The 16,033-nt window shown below is 38.2% G+C and overlaps 1 protein-coding gene across 4 annotated transcripts in view; it reads left to right on the top strand.

Annotated features, from left to right (window-relative positions):
- Window positions 1-16,033, top strand: part of LOC129739243 (nuclear factor of activated T-cells 5) — an 88,207-nt gene that overhangs the window by 39,838 nt on the left and 32,336 nt on the right. For 3 of the 4 annotated variants that reach the window (XM_055730668.1, XM_055730666.1, XM_055730669.1), the window contains exon 3: window positions 9,435-9,891. In XM_055730668.1, the coding sequence (XP_055586643.1) occupies window positions 9,435-9,891 (457 nt within the window). Of the gene's footprint in view, window positions 1-3,951; window positions 4,788-9,434; window positions 9,892-16,033 lie in introns of those variants that run through there. The other variant, XM_055730667.1, reaches the window with a different exon arrangement.

The raw sequence follows: 16,033 nt of genomic DNA, 5'->3' as shown, positions 1-16,033 counted from the left end.
GTTAAAGTTGTCATTTTAATGCAGTTGCTTCTGAATTATCTTGAAATTTGATATTTGATGACGCCAAAAAAATGAAAATAAAATAAATAAAATTTTGTTCTACTTTCAGAAGGTGTTGCAAAGCACACCGAGCCAGCAATTAGAAAATTAAAGTAAGAATAAGGAGAGAATAAATAGAATGAAAGGCCAAAACAAAATGAAGAATAAAAAGCCAGAGAGAATACACGAGAGAAATAGCAAATAAACTAGAGCGATTTTGATTAGGTAAGATTAGAATAGAAATTTAAAAAAATTGAAGTTGACATGACAAAAATGAATGTAGAGATCGATAGTTAAATATAAAGTTTAAAAAAGTTTTGCGGAGCAAAATACAGAGAAAGGGAGTAAGCAAAGGAAAGAAAAAAGAAGTAAAACAGAGTATTCAATTTGCATACCGATAAACGGGGTCACGGAGAGAAAATGAAAAAAAAATAGATTAGAATAGACAATGACAATAATAATAAAGAGTTTATTGAAAAATAAGCCCCTTGATATAAATTGTAAAAGAAGAGAGGAACTGCAATTGAGAAAAAGGCGTAGTAAAATGGAAAGAAAAAAAATTCACCGGAAAGGCACGCGATATAAAAAGTAAGAAAATAAACTGCACGCTCTTTTTTTTAAACTCAAAATTGAGTATGACTGAGGTTCAAAACGTAGTTCTATTCTATGAACTTAAAGTTGAGTACCCTTTTCCTTGCGATGGCTCAAAACGTAGTTCGAACTGCGAACTCAAAATTGATCCCTTTTTTTTTCTTCGGCGAGGGAGCAAAGCTGGGTTCGCCCTTATGAACTCAACATTGAACTCTCTTTGTTGGACTTAAAACACTTAGCAAGTTCACTTCAAACCAGGACAGCAACCATGCATTGGACACGTCGCAAAATTTTGTCGTTCCCGTACAATTACCGGAAGACTATGAAGGATGTCTGTCCGTCATTGTCATCATGTAGTAAGCGGAATGTCCGGAAACTTCCGGATGTTATCCACTTCCCGTGGGAAGTAACATCCGGAAGTTTCCTTTGTAGTGTTGATCGGAAGTGTGCAAGGCAAAGATGGACAGAGAAAAGGGAAGATAGATAGAGAAAGAAAAGGGAAGTAGAGAGAGAAAAGGAGATAAACAGGGTTGCTAGCGAACCGGGAAAACTGGGAAAAACTTTGGAATTTCATCGCGTCACCGGGAAAAACCGAAAATTTCGCCACCTCACTGGGAAAATTACCATTGTTTGAAAATTTTTCACGGAATTTTGAAATTAACTTCTAAATGTAAGAGTAGTTTTTGGCAGTCTCGATATAGATTTACCTCATAAACGCATATTTTCGTATATTAATTGACAGACAAAGCTTAAATCACTGTTTTATCTGATTGCGGAGCAAATATAAGATATCTCATATTCTCTCTCTCCGCAAATGTGCTACACTTACAAGCATAACTCTATTCGTCATTAATTAAATAATGAAACTATATTGGACAAAACTAAACACAAATCGTTTGGTAACTCAACTATAACAAGTTTGTCGAATGTCGGTATTTTTCGGCGTAGATTTCTTTGCGGTCCTTAATATGTAACCAGTTTTAGTTTTCGACGTCAAACGATTCAATGTTCGACTTACATCTTTCATAAAATTGTTTCTTTCTATACTACTAGAACACTACTAAAGTTATTCGTTGTTTTATTTAGAATAAGTTTTTTTTCTAGAACATATTTTTATGGGTTTTTACAAAAGAAAATATAATTGCACTTATAAAATATCTAAATATTTTCCTGCAATCTAATGATTTTAAATTTTGTAAAATCATCAGATCCCCATTCAAGTTGACAAGCTGATTTGATACTATTTGTTGATGCATTTCAAACATATTTCTATACAAACTAAACTTTTTTTTTACAAATCTATATTAATTCCAGAAAAACTGAATTTTTTTTTACGGTGGCGCAATAGTATAGACATTTCAATTCAAAAATCAAATTAATCGGACTTGTTTTTGCAAAATTGTTGATATTGTTGAGCAAATCAATGAATAGATGCTCATTTCGTTGGATTCGTTCCAAAAAGTTATGAAAACCTGTCGATTTGATACGAAAATACATCGAAATATTTATTTATCATGACAACAATTGTTAAAAGTTCGAGGGCTTCACATTGATTTTTTTTTATCCACCATGATTTTATATTAAAAAACAAGTATGACAGATACCGGGAAAATAATCATTTTTAGCCGGAAAAACCGGGGGAAACCGTGAAAAACATTGGAATTTCAAAACGAAAATTTGCTAGCAACCCTGTATAAAGAGTGTAAAGGATATATAAAATAAGGAGATATAGAAGGAAAAAGGAAAGATAAAGAGAAAGAAAAGGAGAGATAGAATAAGAAGAGATAGAGCGAGAAAAAGAAGAGATAGAGAGAGAAAAAACAAGAGATAGAGAGGGAAAAATAAGAGATAGAGAGAGAAACAAGAAGAGATAGAGAGAGAAAAAAAAGAACAGAGAGAGAGAAAAACGGAAAAGAGAGGGAGAAAAAAGATATTGAGAGAAGGAAAGATCGAGAGAGAAAGAGATAGAGACAAAAGAAGAAAGCGAAAAAGTGAGAAAACAAGGAAGATGAAAAATGGGGAGATAGAGACAGAAATGGAGACGTAAAGAGGGAGAAAAAGAGAGATACAAAAAGATAAACAGATTTAGAGAGAGAAAAAGAGATAAAGAGAGAGAAAAGGAGTGAGAAAATGAACGGAAAACTAGTGCTTATCGAAGGGGGAAAGTAAAGTTTACATTGTATAAAATGGAGAGAATGCGTTTATAATGGAGGTCTAAATAAGGTACCTACATAAACGCTTTTCGATGACTTTTTGAAACATTTTTCAAAGCTGATTAATAATTTCAATTTAGCAACTCCCTCGACATTAGAATGTTTCTTTAGCTCAAACAAGAACTTTTTATTTAAATTATGCTGAGATACACAAAAAAGGCTTTTGATAAGTAAGCGATTAAGAATCTTGAAATGTTCACTGCTAAGCAGCTCAGTTCGGATGCTTTCGTAACAATTTTTTTCAGCAATATCACCTGACGCTAGAATTGAATGTAATTGAAAAAAAAAGTTTGAAATGCAAGCTTCTTACACGAATGTGTTTAGAAAAAAAAATTACATTTCCCTGCTCCGAACCGCCCTAGCGAGGGCCCAGTGATTAGAAAGATTCCCCTCGTAGTCCGCGGTTTCTCTTCCACCAACTCACCCACCCAACGACCAAACCGGACCGGACCACCTCAAAATGAAAAAGGTCATCAATCATATCATATGAGCAGCAGCATACGCATATTGCCCATTATCATCTTTACTGCTTGCTTGCCTTTCGTCGACTGTTTTGGTACTTTGGTAGATCATCGAAATATAGTCGTCGCTGGATTCTGGTTCCTGGTATCACGTCCACGCAATCGTTGTCGTCGTCGTCTTCTTAGGCGTTACTTAACAGGAGCGCCAAATTAAAAGTACTTTGAAGATTAAGCAATCTCACACTTGATTCACCGGAAAAGTTGGGTTTGTAGATGTAACGCCTCAAGAAGTATCGGGTCTTATCGATTGATCGCGCGCAATTAATTCAACTCGACACGAGATCGAAGTTCTTCCCCCGTCCTGCTTCTGTGTGATGTGATGTGAGGCTGCGATCGTAGTTGGTTGCCTGGTTGATGTCGTCATCTGTTACGGAATCTGCGTCACTTTGAAGAAGCGTCTGTGTGTAGAGCTACCAGAATTGGCAATAACAGAGAACGAACGAGAGAAAACGTTCAAGCTCGGTTAGATTCTTGCTCCTCCTGTCAACCAAATTGGAAGGTCATCATCTCGCCAGTCCTGAAATAATTCGGATCCGAATCGGTTGTGTTGTTTTTGATCGCTACCAGCCACTTCTCGATACCAGTGATCGTTGCCGTTTTCCTAGTTTAGTTTGTGTTCTATATAGTGTGGTACAATTGTCGCGCTTAGAATATGAAGATTTTGGTGGACTTTGATCCACACTAGCCAAAACGGGCAGTGTTGTTGTCGTGTTGAGATCGGATCGGATGTTGAAATAAGTGTTAAAAATTCAAATCAACATGATCCCTCGTAAAGGGTGCTGGGTGCCCCTACACTATTAGACTATCAAAGAATCGGAAATCATTAGTTTGTAGACACTTCAGAGTGAGTCGTTGCCTCCGTTGTCAAAAAGCGTGTGTGATAAGATCGTGTGTATCTCACAGACAGTTGCGCATCGTGCATCGTACAATGAGACCAAGTAAATCGTTGATAATTCGGAGGTTCAAGCGTAATCGTATAAGAACAATCTGCTTTCAAGAAACCGTAGATCGCTCTCGATCCGGTGGTGTCCAGCTGCATACTCCCGTTGATCGGACGTACCTTTTGATGAAGGTACCGTAAGCTGGAATCCTTTCATATCAGCAAAACTCACACTCATCCAAACCATGAGCACTCCCGGGGCCGATCGGAGGTTGCGATCCTCGAATGCCGGTGGCAACCCAGCCGAAAAGTCGATTCCTGGCCTAAAAAATCGGCTTCTGCAAAGCTCCCAGTGGAGCAAAAGCTACGATTCGGTTATCAACTACTGGAACAATACCAGCGGATCGGGCCGGATTTGCCGGTCGGCCACGTCGGCCGGATATTCTGTTACCTCGACAAATGGCAACCCTAACGGTGCCGGTGCCGCGGAATTTGCGGGGATGTTGGCGGCTCCCAGAAATAAGCCTAGCTGTCAATCGGGGGGTAAGGATTCCAGCGATAGTGTTTTTGACAGGGAAAGTTCGGGTAAAGTGAAAATCTAAAATGAATAATTAACAATGCCTTTTTAATAGTACCCAGTACTTTTGTCAAAATTTAGAACTGTTCAAATAATGAAATAACAAACAAACAAGAAAAGACCGATTTATTGATATTTTTCCTAAGAAAAAAAAATCTATCGTTTCAACTTACTGCATATTCAAGACAGAATAAGTAAATCCGCAATTTGGCCTTTACTCCTATCATGAGTTCTCGACATTTCAACGTTATTGGCTAACGATGTGAACGCCATTGGCGCTGATACGATTTGTGACCGCTAGAGATGTTTTCCCAGGCGCAACCGCATTGCGTACTCAAAGAAACAAATCAAAAAATCACCGCCAGGCAGCTAGACTCGAATGAATTGATCCGTTCGGTGAATACTGTGCATGTGTATGTAAACATTTCCTTGTTTCAAACCACAGGGCATAGCTGCTCGTAAGCAGATGTGCGTGTGTTTGTAGACAAGCAGTAGAGAACAAACAAAACAGTATCTCATTTAAAATACCCATTCAATAAGAATCAATTCCCTTTGGCTTTTCCTTCACATAACAAAGGACTTCTTTGAAAAGAATGGATGCACCGTCTTTAAAAAAGTGCAAAAATACCGTGTTAATTCCCGATAAGCTAGTAAAAAACCGGTATTAAGTTAAAAAAATCTTCTCAATGCCGAAGCTCTGAAACCTGAGACAATTAGACATGTAATTTCAATCTGAGACCTGAAAAATGAAACCTGCAACCTGAGACCTAGAAAATTAGACATAAGACTTTACATCTGACACGTGAGACCTGAGATCTAAGATACGAAACGTGAAGACCTGAGAAGGCAACAATCTGTATAATAATTTCTAGAGGTTCCCAATTTTTTTCTGATCTCTTTTGGTCGGACTCCTCCACTAGAAAATTATGTCTAAAAAAACGTCGGAAATACGCCTCAATCAGCCATACAGGTTATCTTGTTTGATTTTGAAAATATTTTTTTTCAAATTCCCCATCCCATTGCGAAACTCCGTTTAAATGAACTGAAGGCTTGCAACATTAATGATGAAGTAGATCCACAGGGCGATGAATATTTAGCCCTGTTTTTATCGTGAATTTTTCCATTTTTTACTCTTGACAAAGAACCGAAAAAACTGCTTCGTATGTTCCTCAAAACAACTTCACTTTACAGATCAAGCTTTTATCTGGCTGTTTTACAAATTCCAAAGGTCAATAAAAACTTAATATTTTTAAATTCAATACCAGAACGTTTTACAATTCATGACTTTAGTTGAGTTTTATTAACATATCGAAAACAGAATAACATACAGTACCGTTCATTATTGTATAGAAATTGGAAGCACGTGCACTGTCACTTTGACTTTGATTTTCCATAACTTTTTACTCTCATGATATTTTTGATCAAAGTTTCTGCATAAGATAGATCAACTATCACATTATTATATCACAAAATTTGAACTTCTAAAGATTGTGTGGCCAGAGACAGTAATTCTACAATAATCAGACTTTTTGGACTTTTACCATTCACACTGCAATATCTCAGAAACTACACAATGCTTTTTATTGGAATTTTGCAGAGCAATTGTTGAAATATGAAGTGAACATGTCTGAAGTTTTTGAAAAGTTCTCTGTGATCAAAAGTTATGCGATGTACAATATTATAGGCATGAACCTTAAAATGCGATTTCTATAGAATTTGACGATTCATGAGAAGAATGTCTTTTCCATCCACAAATCAGTCAAATGTTCAGAGCACGAGCTTCCAATTTCTGTACAATTTTGAACGGTACTGCATATATTTCTCCATATGCCATGCTTTTGAGTACAAATTATAGGTCCATTAGATGGAAATAAGTCTAACTAAGCCCAGTATTTTTCGATGGGTCTTAAGTTCCGGTACATTGAGAGGTTTCATGTCTTTGGGTACAAAAAATACCACAAACGGTTTTAGGAACTGTGCTTATTTTCGTGGCCTTAGGATTTTAAATGAGCTTTAGCAAAAAATTAAAAGTTTGTTTGGAAATTAGTGCACATGGAAAAAGTGACTTCTTGTTAAAAAATCCTACAGCCTCCCTGTTATTCTGAAGTCAAATTTTTCAAGCTGCATCCTAATATTGAAGATTCAAAGAACAACTTTGTCCAAGACTGTGGACCTCTGAGATGCGTCAATCTTTGTATGTACCTATGTGTCTAACTGGTTGGCACATAGTTTAATACTCTGTATCACCACTACATTTCGGGTATTTTTGTTTTTTCCGAGGAGATTTTGTGAGGTGTTCTTAATCCTTGATACTTTAAACTTTTCTTCTCCAGAAAACTGAGATTTTTTCTCAGTTTTGTTTCATCGAAGTTTTGAACCAGCGTCAATCATTAGTTACGACGATTTCAAAATTGAATAATTTTATTTCATTGTTTTCACGTCATTTCGAATGGCATCCCTGCACTGAATGTGGGTGGAAGCCATTATATGTTGGAAACTAGCCGGCGTGTTTTTCCCATATGCACACCCAAAATAATCTGTACATAGCGGCTACGTGAAAAAATACATAATTTTTATCCAATTGATTTTCACGTAAATGCTACGAGATGATTAGTTCCTTGTTCCAAAATCGGATTAAAAGCCAACCACTGCAATTTCTCTTCCGGGGAAGGTTCAGAACGAGATAAAACCTCCTTCTAGCCTGTGGGCGTCCCTGCGGACCCAGAAAACACTTTAAGCTTTCTTTTAAAGAACGGCCACCTTGCCTGAAAAATTATCACCAAATTATTAAGATTTCAAAGATATTATTTCAAACACAGTTTTAAATCAATCTCACCAGGACGGAGAAACTTGATCAGTTTGCTCTCCAGTTATTACATCTTCCGAGGCAGCACAGAATTTCAGTTGCTTAGGGCCACTTTGGTGTGCCGGAACTGGTTGAACGGTTCTTTTTTCGACCGGTGTGGAAAAATTGATTTTCTTTCTTCCGCGCAATATTCGGGTCCATAAACATCAAAACAGACACCGCGACCTCAAAAATCTTCAAACAAAACCAGCTGACAGACTGCCAACTCCTTTTTCTTATAAGAATTTGCGTATGATGCGACAAAACGGATTTTGAGTCATCCACTTTGAATTTACGTGAAATTCATGCGATAATTATTTGGAAGTAAAATACTACCACCACCAGGGTGTTCTTGCTACACTGTGGTTACTACAGAATTCACGTAGAATCGATTTTATACTACAAAATCTTATTTTACGTGAAAAATCTCGTAGAAAAAATTTCTAAATTATTTTGGGTGCAGAAGTGTTTCGTGTTCAGTTTTCTGTCTGCACTTTAGCTTATTTGGGCATTTAATTAATAAAAAATGAAGAACTTTATTTTTCAAAATCGGTTGAGTAATTTTTCAGCTGCAGCTAAAACTGTAAATCGTGGCGGTAACCAAAAGATAATAAATTTGTAGAATTTTAGTCCAGTGGTTTTTTTTAGATATAGAATGCCCAGTTTTGGTGTTTGGTTGTTCAGTTCACTAGATATTTTTTTATAAATCCAAATGAATTCGGCTTTGATATGAAATCTAAATCTTGAGCGTATCGTAGATTCGCTGATAAAACAGAAGTAACTGAAAGGGAAACCAGCTAGCTGCTAGATCAATACAAATCAACTCCAAAGGGAATGTCTAGAAGCATAGGAGATGAAGGGAAAAAAATGCACCATTTATCGAAATGGCTTTTGGTCTGTTCCTGAAATACTTAAATCTCGCGCGAGCTTTCATTACGTCATATGAAACAAAATGTAAACAAACAGTTTCATTACGAAAAAATACAAAAAACTTACATAAACTTGTCGCAACTTGTTTCCATTTAGAATATTTGTAGCCTGGACAAAATATTCTATATGCGAATAATAAATTTTAAAGTTGTTTGGATAACTTTTGCAGCAGTTTTCTGTAAATTCTTGAGATGTTTCATACGACGTAATGAAAACTCACGCGAGAAATATAGATTCGCAGACAAAAAGACGGTTTCCATAGTTGGTGATACTAACTTATCTCTGTTTCTGACTATTTCGAATAATTTTTTGGAGTATTGAACCTGAAGAGTATCTTACTAACTTCCCTTCCTTTTATCCCCATTCTCTACTATATATGTTGGAAGTAGCCGGCGCCGTTGATCATTTTTCAAAAGGAAGAGCATATGTTTTTTTTGCATCGAGAGTGCACTTCTAATCCCAAGTACCGTTTTTTTGGACTTAACACAAAATTGATGGTCTCGATCAATCACGGAGTAGCAACCATTGGCGATGTGAAACTTTTTCAAACAATGTTTTAAAACAATATTTTGGAAGCATTTGAAGCGATTTGAAATCTCCTGATGTGTTTCGATGAAAAAAAAATGATTTCAAGTGGCTCCCTTCTTGATTCTTGTTGAAAAATTTCCCAAATTTTTAGTGGAGATCCCAGTGGAATGCCCAGATTATGCCCGATTTTTAAATAAAATAGCCCGGATTTGCCCGGCCCGGATACGCACCGGAATAATTCTAGCAACCCGTATGAAGTTTCTATAAGGATAGTGTCACCTAACCAAACCTCGTCTCAATTTATTTCCAGGAAAATTAAACATCAGCCCTAGCCAGTCGCTGGCATCCAAGCTGCACCGGAAGGTGCTGCGTGTTCCCTCGAAACGTATCCCTGGGAAGGTCCATCCCGGCAAGCTTGCATCCGTTGCCAGCAAATTAACCGCTGCAAAGCAACGACTACACCATCACCAACAGCAGCAGCAGCAGCAACAACAGTTGAACCTTCAACAACGTCCTAACACCAACAACAACAACAACAACAACAACAACAACAACAATTCCACCACAAATAGTAACAGTAACAACAACAGCAGTGCTAATAACTGTGATAACTCCAACGATTCCGGTCTCGGATTTGACCGCAATCTCGACCTCAGTGCCCTTCAGTTCCACACCAGCAATCCTCAACATCAACAGCAATCGTCGATTGGCAACAGCGGCGGCATCAGTGGAGGTGGTGCCCGAGCAATCCATCACAGCAGCAGCAGGTGAGTCCTTAATACTCGATCTCGACCAGTCACTTCCGGTATTCAGGGTTCAGGCAGGGGATTTTAGTTTTCCCGGATTGCAACGACTTGTTACGTGCGTGGGTCCTAGAACTGGTCCCTCCTGGTTGTTTATGGCGTCGCAGTGACGATACAGTTTGTTGTTGGGATTTCCCAGCCCCTCTAAGTAAATCTCATCACGACTCGTTGCGCAGGTTAGTGATCGCCAGCAAGCCGGCCGGCTGGCTACAGTTATGACGTCCTACTAGCGCCGTCACTTTGCTCTAAAGAGTCATAATTTAAATACCCAATCGTAACTCAATTCTGAGGTAATGATTACCCTAAGCGGTAGTGATCGATATGCATTTATGAATAAGTAATTGATTGGCAATTATAGATACACGATCAGTGCACTGCTGTTGACGTTAAAGTTATAGTGAATCATCGATTAGAGAAGGTAATGGAATATTTTTGATGATAAAAATATTGTTCCGACTGATCTTATAAACCTTGTTCTATTTCTTTCCGTTTATTTTTTAAATTTTCAATTTTCGTTAACTTTGAGGTAGGAATTTACGTGAATATAATTGTGATCAAATCACGATGATTGACATTCGTCTATAGAGCGATCGAACTTTGATCAATCGAGAGAATTGATTTTGCAGTGATATCTACTGACGACAGCTGTTCCTACTGGATCTTTTTTTTTTTTCAATCATATTTAATTGAACCATTAAGAACAAGTTATGCGTTGATCGTTGTTTGAATTGTAGGGTCGTTGAATCGAATAAAACACTGTTCAATGATAGCTGTGTAAGATAGAGTTACTAGCCTTTTGGTACAATCTTAAAAAATATTTTCCATTTAAAAAAAATGGTTTTCTGTAATGGAAATTGGTTCGCATCAACAATCTCTTGAGTCTCTTGAGGAGACTCAATATTCTATTCAGAAGAATTCAGAATAGCTAAATTAATGGTATGTCGTGTGAACGTGTCGCACATCAACGCGCTGCTTGTCGCCTCAGCATGACATCAACCTAAGGCGTAGGACGTGTGAAATGAGACGTGATAAGTGAGACGTAAGACGTGAGTAATAAGGAATTAGACAGAGAAGACGGATGTGAGGCGTAAGACGTGAAAAGTGAAAAATGAGACATGGGAAGAAAGACGCGGGAAGTGAGACATGAGACGAGAATACGTGAAAAGTACGTAAACACTGGTCGTGTGAGTTTAGAAGTGAGATGTGATCTCACAGTTGTCTGCGAGGAGGCTGGGTCATTCAGCGGAACGTCATGAGGCCGCAAGGTATTCGGCCGATCGACGTTAGGCCTAATGGGCTATCTGGCCGAACAGGCCACTAGGCCGAATGGTCGTAAGGGCGAATGGATGCTAGGCCGACAGGTCGTAAGGTCGAATGGTCGTTGGGCCGAATGATCGTCATGAATGGTTGCTAGGTCAATAAGAAATCTTTTACACTTGTCTGCATGCTAGGTCGAATGGCTGTTAGGCCGAATGGATGATATGCCGAATGTTCACAAGGTCGAATGGTCACAAGGCCGAATGGTTATTAGACTGAATGGTCGTAAAGCCAAATGGACGATAGGCCGTGATCGCAAAGCCGAATGGTCGAATCCGGCCTTGCATCCATTCGGCCTGATGACCATTCGGCCTAACTACTGATCGGCCTAACATGCAAGAAAGCTATAATATGTCTTATAGGCCTAGCATAAATTCGGCCCAACGACCTTTCAGCCTAACAACCATTCAGCCTAGTGGCTATTTGGCCTAACGACCTTCTAGCATCCATTCGGCTTTACGACCATTCAGCCTATCGTCCATTCTGCCTTACGACCATTCGGCCTAACGACCTTTCGGCCTAGCATCCATTCGCCCTTACGACCATTTGATCCGACGACCATTCGCCCTAATGACCATTCGGCCTAACGATCTTTCGGCCTAGCATCCATTCGGCCTTACGAACATTCGGCCTTACGACCTTTCGGCCTTACGACTACTCGGCCTAATGACCATTCGGCCTATCGTCCATTCAGCCTAACATCCATTCGGCCAAATAACATTCGATCTAATGTCCCATTCGGCCTATCGAACATTCGTCGGCCTTTTAACCCATTCGGCATAGCGACCTTCGGCCTAACATCTTCCGGCCTATCGGCCTTTGGCCGAATGTCCGGCCCCCGTCTGCGAGATCGGTTTTATACCATATTTGTCATGTCTCATGTTTATCATTGCAATTATCATGTCTCATTTCTCATGTCTTATGTATAGGGTGTACCATTATGTCTAAGCACGATTTAAAATGAACGATATAAACTCAATCGTGGAGCAAATCCATTTTTTTCCGTTTATGTTTTCTATAGTTTTTTTTAACAGTAAATAAAAAGATATATTCCAGTCAATCGTAGGCCTGTGATCGAAGACTACTCATTAGCTTCCGCACATACTGATTTGCGATGATTTTGACCACCTTTTTTAGTATTTAGCACAGTTTTCCATGGGATCTGAAGGCTTCACATATTTTCTCAAATACGATTAGCTAAGGGCCCAATAAATTTCAATCGGTCTCGCTTGAGGACAATTTGGCGGATTCATCTTATTCGGTACAATCTGGTACTTAGCCGTCGTGTCCTTTGAGTAGTGAACTGATAGAAAATCAGTTCAAAACAGTACTGGGTGATCATGGGCAGCAGAGGACGGTTCAGGCACTCTCGGACGTAAACAGCTGTATTTAATGCATGCCACACTCACATATAGCTTGACAAACCATTGCATTTTCAATGAATGTAAAAATTGATGTCCCGTCTCGTCAACACTTTGGCCATGCCGAACAGTATAATACTGGTCACCCGAAAGCAGTTTATAATCAAACTTGCAGTATAGGATTCATCGACGATAATAACGCACACCGATTTTCCACACAGCAATTTATCATTTAATTTGCGAGCTCTTGATTTGATAGAAGCAGCTTGTTTTCGAATCCGCTTCGGCTTCTTCTGCTTCTTGTCTTGTCTGTCGACCCAATCTTACCTTGGCACAATGGACGGTGCTGGGAGCAGATCCCACTTTTTTGGCCACATCCCGAACTAAGCAATCCTCCTATTGACGTAAGCACGCTTGACTTTCCGGTCCAAAGTTTTATCCACCGGACCCGGACTTCTGAAACGCATTTTGAACCGATCACATGCTTACTTCTCCAATTTCCGAGTGTTTTCCATTGGAAAGAAATATTTTCTCTCAGATACCGTGCCTAGCTGAAACTTTGAAATCGAATGCCCGGATTTTTGCTAGTTTTTAGAATAGTTAGTTTACTGTATGTCATTTGGTGGCAGCAAAAATTGATGTCTCAAATTTGTTGTTTAAACTGTCCTATTTTCTGAACATTCACAATTACCAATTGACAAAAAGTTCGAAAAACAACTACCTTTGAAAATTTGTTAAAAATTCTGTGTTTCGTTGTGCAAAATCTAAAGATGCGAAAATGTGCCAAATTAATACTGTATTCGTTTTCGTTCAGTTGTGCACCGGTGCACTTTTTGCTGTTTTCGGCTCGTTTATGCGCTCAGTTTTGCACCGGTAGTGAACTGAGCGCAGACGGTGGCACACTCTAAAAATATCCAGTCGATCCAGTGTTGCTTGTGCCCTCACCAATACTATCGTGAATTTTGACAGGTCGATGTAAACAAATTGTATGGAAGCGAAATCAAATATAAGCTGGTGATGGATTTTCACAGCTTGATGTTTACATTTGGCACGTTCGATATCACGCACATCAGCTAAAGTGGTGAAAACGAATACGGCATAAGTCAACTTTCTAATTCTCTTTTCAAAATTTATTGTTGTTTATTGTAAATTTACAATTGAAAAGTTTGGTTTTTAAACCAATTTTTTACACTTTTTGTGGTCATGATCTAAAAAAAATAAAAAAAAATATATCCTTGTGTGCCACGTATAGCTTCTAACTTCAGCTTTCTTGGACACAAAGTGAAATTTTGAGCATTCCGTAGCTGATCTACAGCCTTTTTTCCGAAGCTTTTTTCTTCGGTTGTTTTTAAATAGTTTCTTTGAAGCATATTTGAGTTACATTACGAGGTTTAAAAAGCTATAGATTTTGTAAAAATCCGTAGTGAAACAAGATAGATACATATGTAGGTTTTAGTCAGGAGTGTCAAATTGACACCAACAATTTCTGGAACGGATGAGGGTTAAATAGATGTGGTTTGGAGCAAGTTGTCATATATTTTACAAACCAATTCCTAAACATTTCATACAATCCCATCAGACTTTCGAATAACGATTCAAGTCCCAAAAAGTCAATTTTCAGCTAAAATTTTTTTCTACGAAAAAAACCTAAATATTGAAGTTTTTCAATATTTTCAAGTTGTGAAACAGCATTTCCTGATTTCCCTTACCTACAACCCCATTTCCTGATTTTTAAGGGTAAAAAAATCGAAACTTCGAAACACCCCTAAATCAAGTTCGATTGAGCTTAAATTTTGCACAGGTCAGTGTTTCAGACCAATCTATAAAACGTTTATTCTGATCGTTTTTTGAATGTTATTATTTTAAAAACGATCTTCTATTCCTTTTACATGATCGACTGAACAAGATCAATTCAGCTCAAACTAATTTAATAACTTCGTTAGACCTCATCCAGTGAATTAATTGGATCTAATGTAGCAAAAACCCATCGATAACAAACCAGAAGACCGGTTTAACAAAAGAAAAACCAGTTCTTCCACGGATCTTCTAGCCTAAGGCAATAATTGTTGATCATCGCCAGAAGTAGATAGACCAAAAATGTGCCCACAGTATGGCAGACAGGCTAGGTCACAACCTTACCCGGAGATCTATTTATTATGTAAATCGCAAAGGTCGAATCCGTGTACCATATTTTGGGTTCCGGCAAGGTGATTGAAACAAGTCAACTGCCGCATAATAGTTTAAAACTTGCGGTAGGGCAGGTTTTCCCGATCGGTCACCTGGCCGAGGCGCACGTTCACTGCTGATTGATGCGATCATTGTTAGTAATGCAACAATTTTACTGTCAAAGAGGCATCAACAAACGACTTGTCTGGTGGAATACCTTTCGTCGATTTCCCATGCAACAAATTAACACAGAAAAAAACGGGAAACGGGGAGTGGGAGAAATTCCTCAACTAGGGTGGTATCTATTTTATCAAAAGAATACTTTTGCTTTAGTTTTAACAAGTATGGCCACCCCATACGTCTTCCAGTAATCATCTCATCTAATACGATCACGCTACTACATTGGCCATAAATAACGCCACCCATGCGAATTGATTATCCCATTGGAAATCTACCGTTTGTTCGTTCAATCGGGTTATGAGTAATCTAGGGACTCGGTTCTCTGATTGTTTTACGTTCTAAAGTTGAACCCCGTAAACAGTGTGCAATTTGACAAGACAAAACAAGTAGCGATATCGGTGAGGGAGGGCAGGGAACTCGACACATCAGACCGTATCTATAGAAATTGAAACGTAAATAACTACTTTTTAGCAGTTTGTGTAATTGGTGAATAAGAGGACGAGCCGAGCGACGTATGCGGGTGGTTCGATTGGGTCTCAGAAGAGAAGGGTTTCGTTTCCAGAAAGTTGACAACCATTTGAAAGTAAAATTCTATTAGGTCGGGATTTACAAAGTTCAAATTCATTCTACCTTTATGCATTACTCACTCCGATAGTTCTTCACTGGAACTCTACTATAGATACAGGATGAATTAATTAATGGAATATTAATAATCGACATTAGTCATTGTTCCAGAACTTTATGTGTTGTCCTATAATATATGTATATTTTTATTAAATTTTTTTTTCAATAAGTGCTGCCATTTTTAGTTCATTTTGGTGTACTATAAGATTTCTTTCTAACCAATCAATAGTGATGAGATGCTATTCACTATTCAGTATCTAAAATAAAATTAATCTCGTTTTACCGAAACTAGCCTTTGAAATACGGTTGCAAACTGAACCAAAAGTCAAACTTTTTAATCATCCCAACTGACTGGTAGGACGTGGCCGGCGCCATTATTGATCTTTTTCAAACAGAGGGCATAAGTTTCGGTGAATGAAACAAGATTTAGCTCATTTGCCAAAAGCTAAAATTAAGCT

Source organism: Uranotaenia lowii, chromosome 1 (genome assembly GCF_029784155.1).
Source record: "Uranotaenia lowii strain MFRU-FL chromosome 1, ASM2978415v1, whole genome shotgun sequence".
Taxonomy (NCBI): domain Eukaryota; kingdom Metazoa; phylum Arthropoda; class Insecta; order Diptera; family Culicidae; genus Uranotaenia; species Uranotaenia lowii.
The sequence above is the reverse complement of the archived record's forward strand: the minus strand, read 5'-3'. Positions and strand labels throughout refer to the sequence as shown.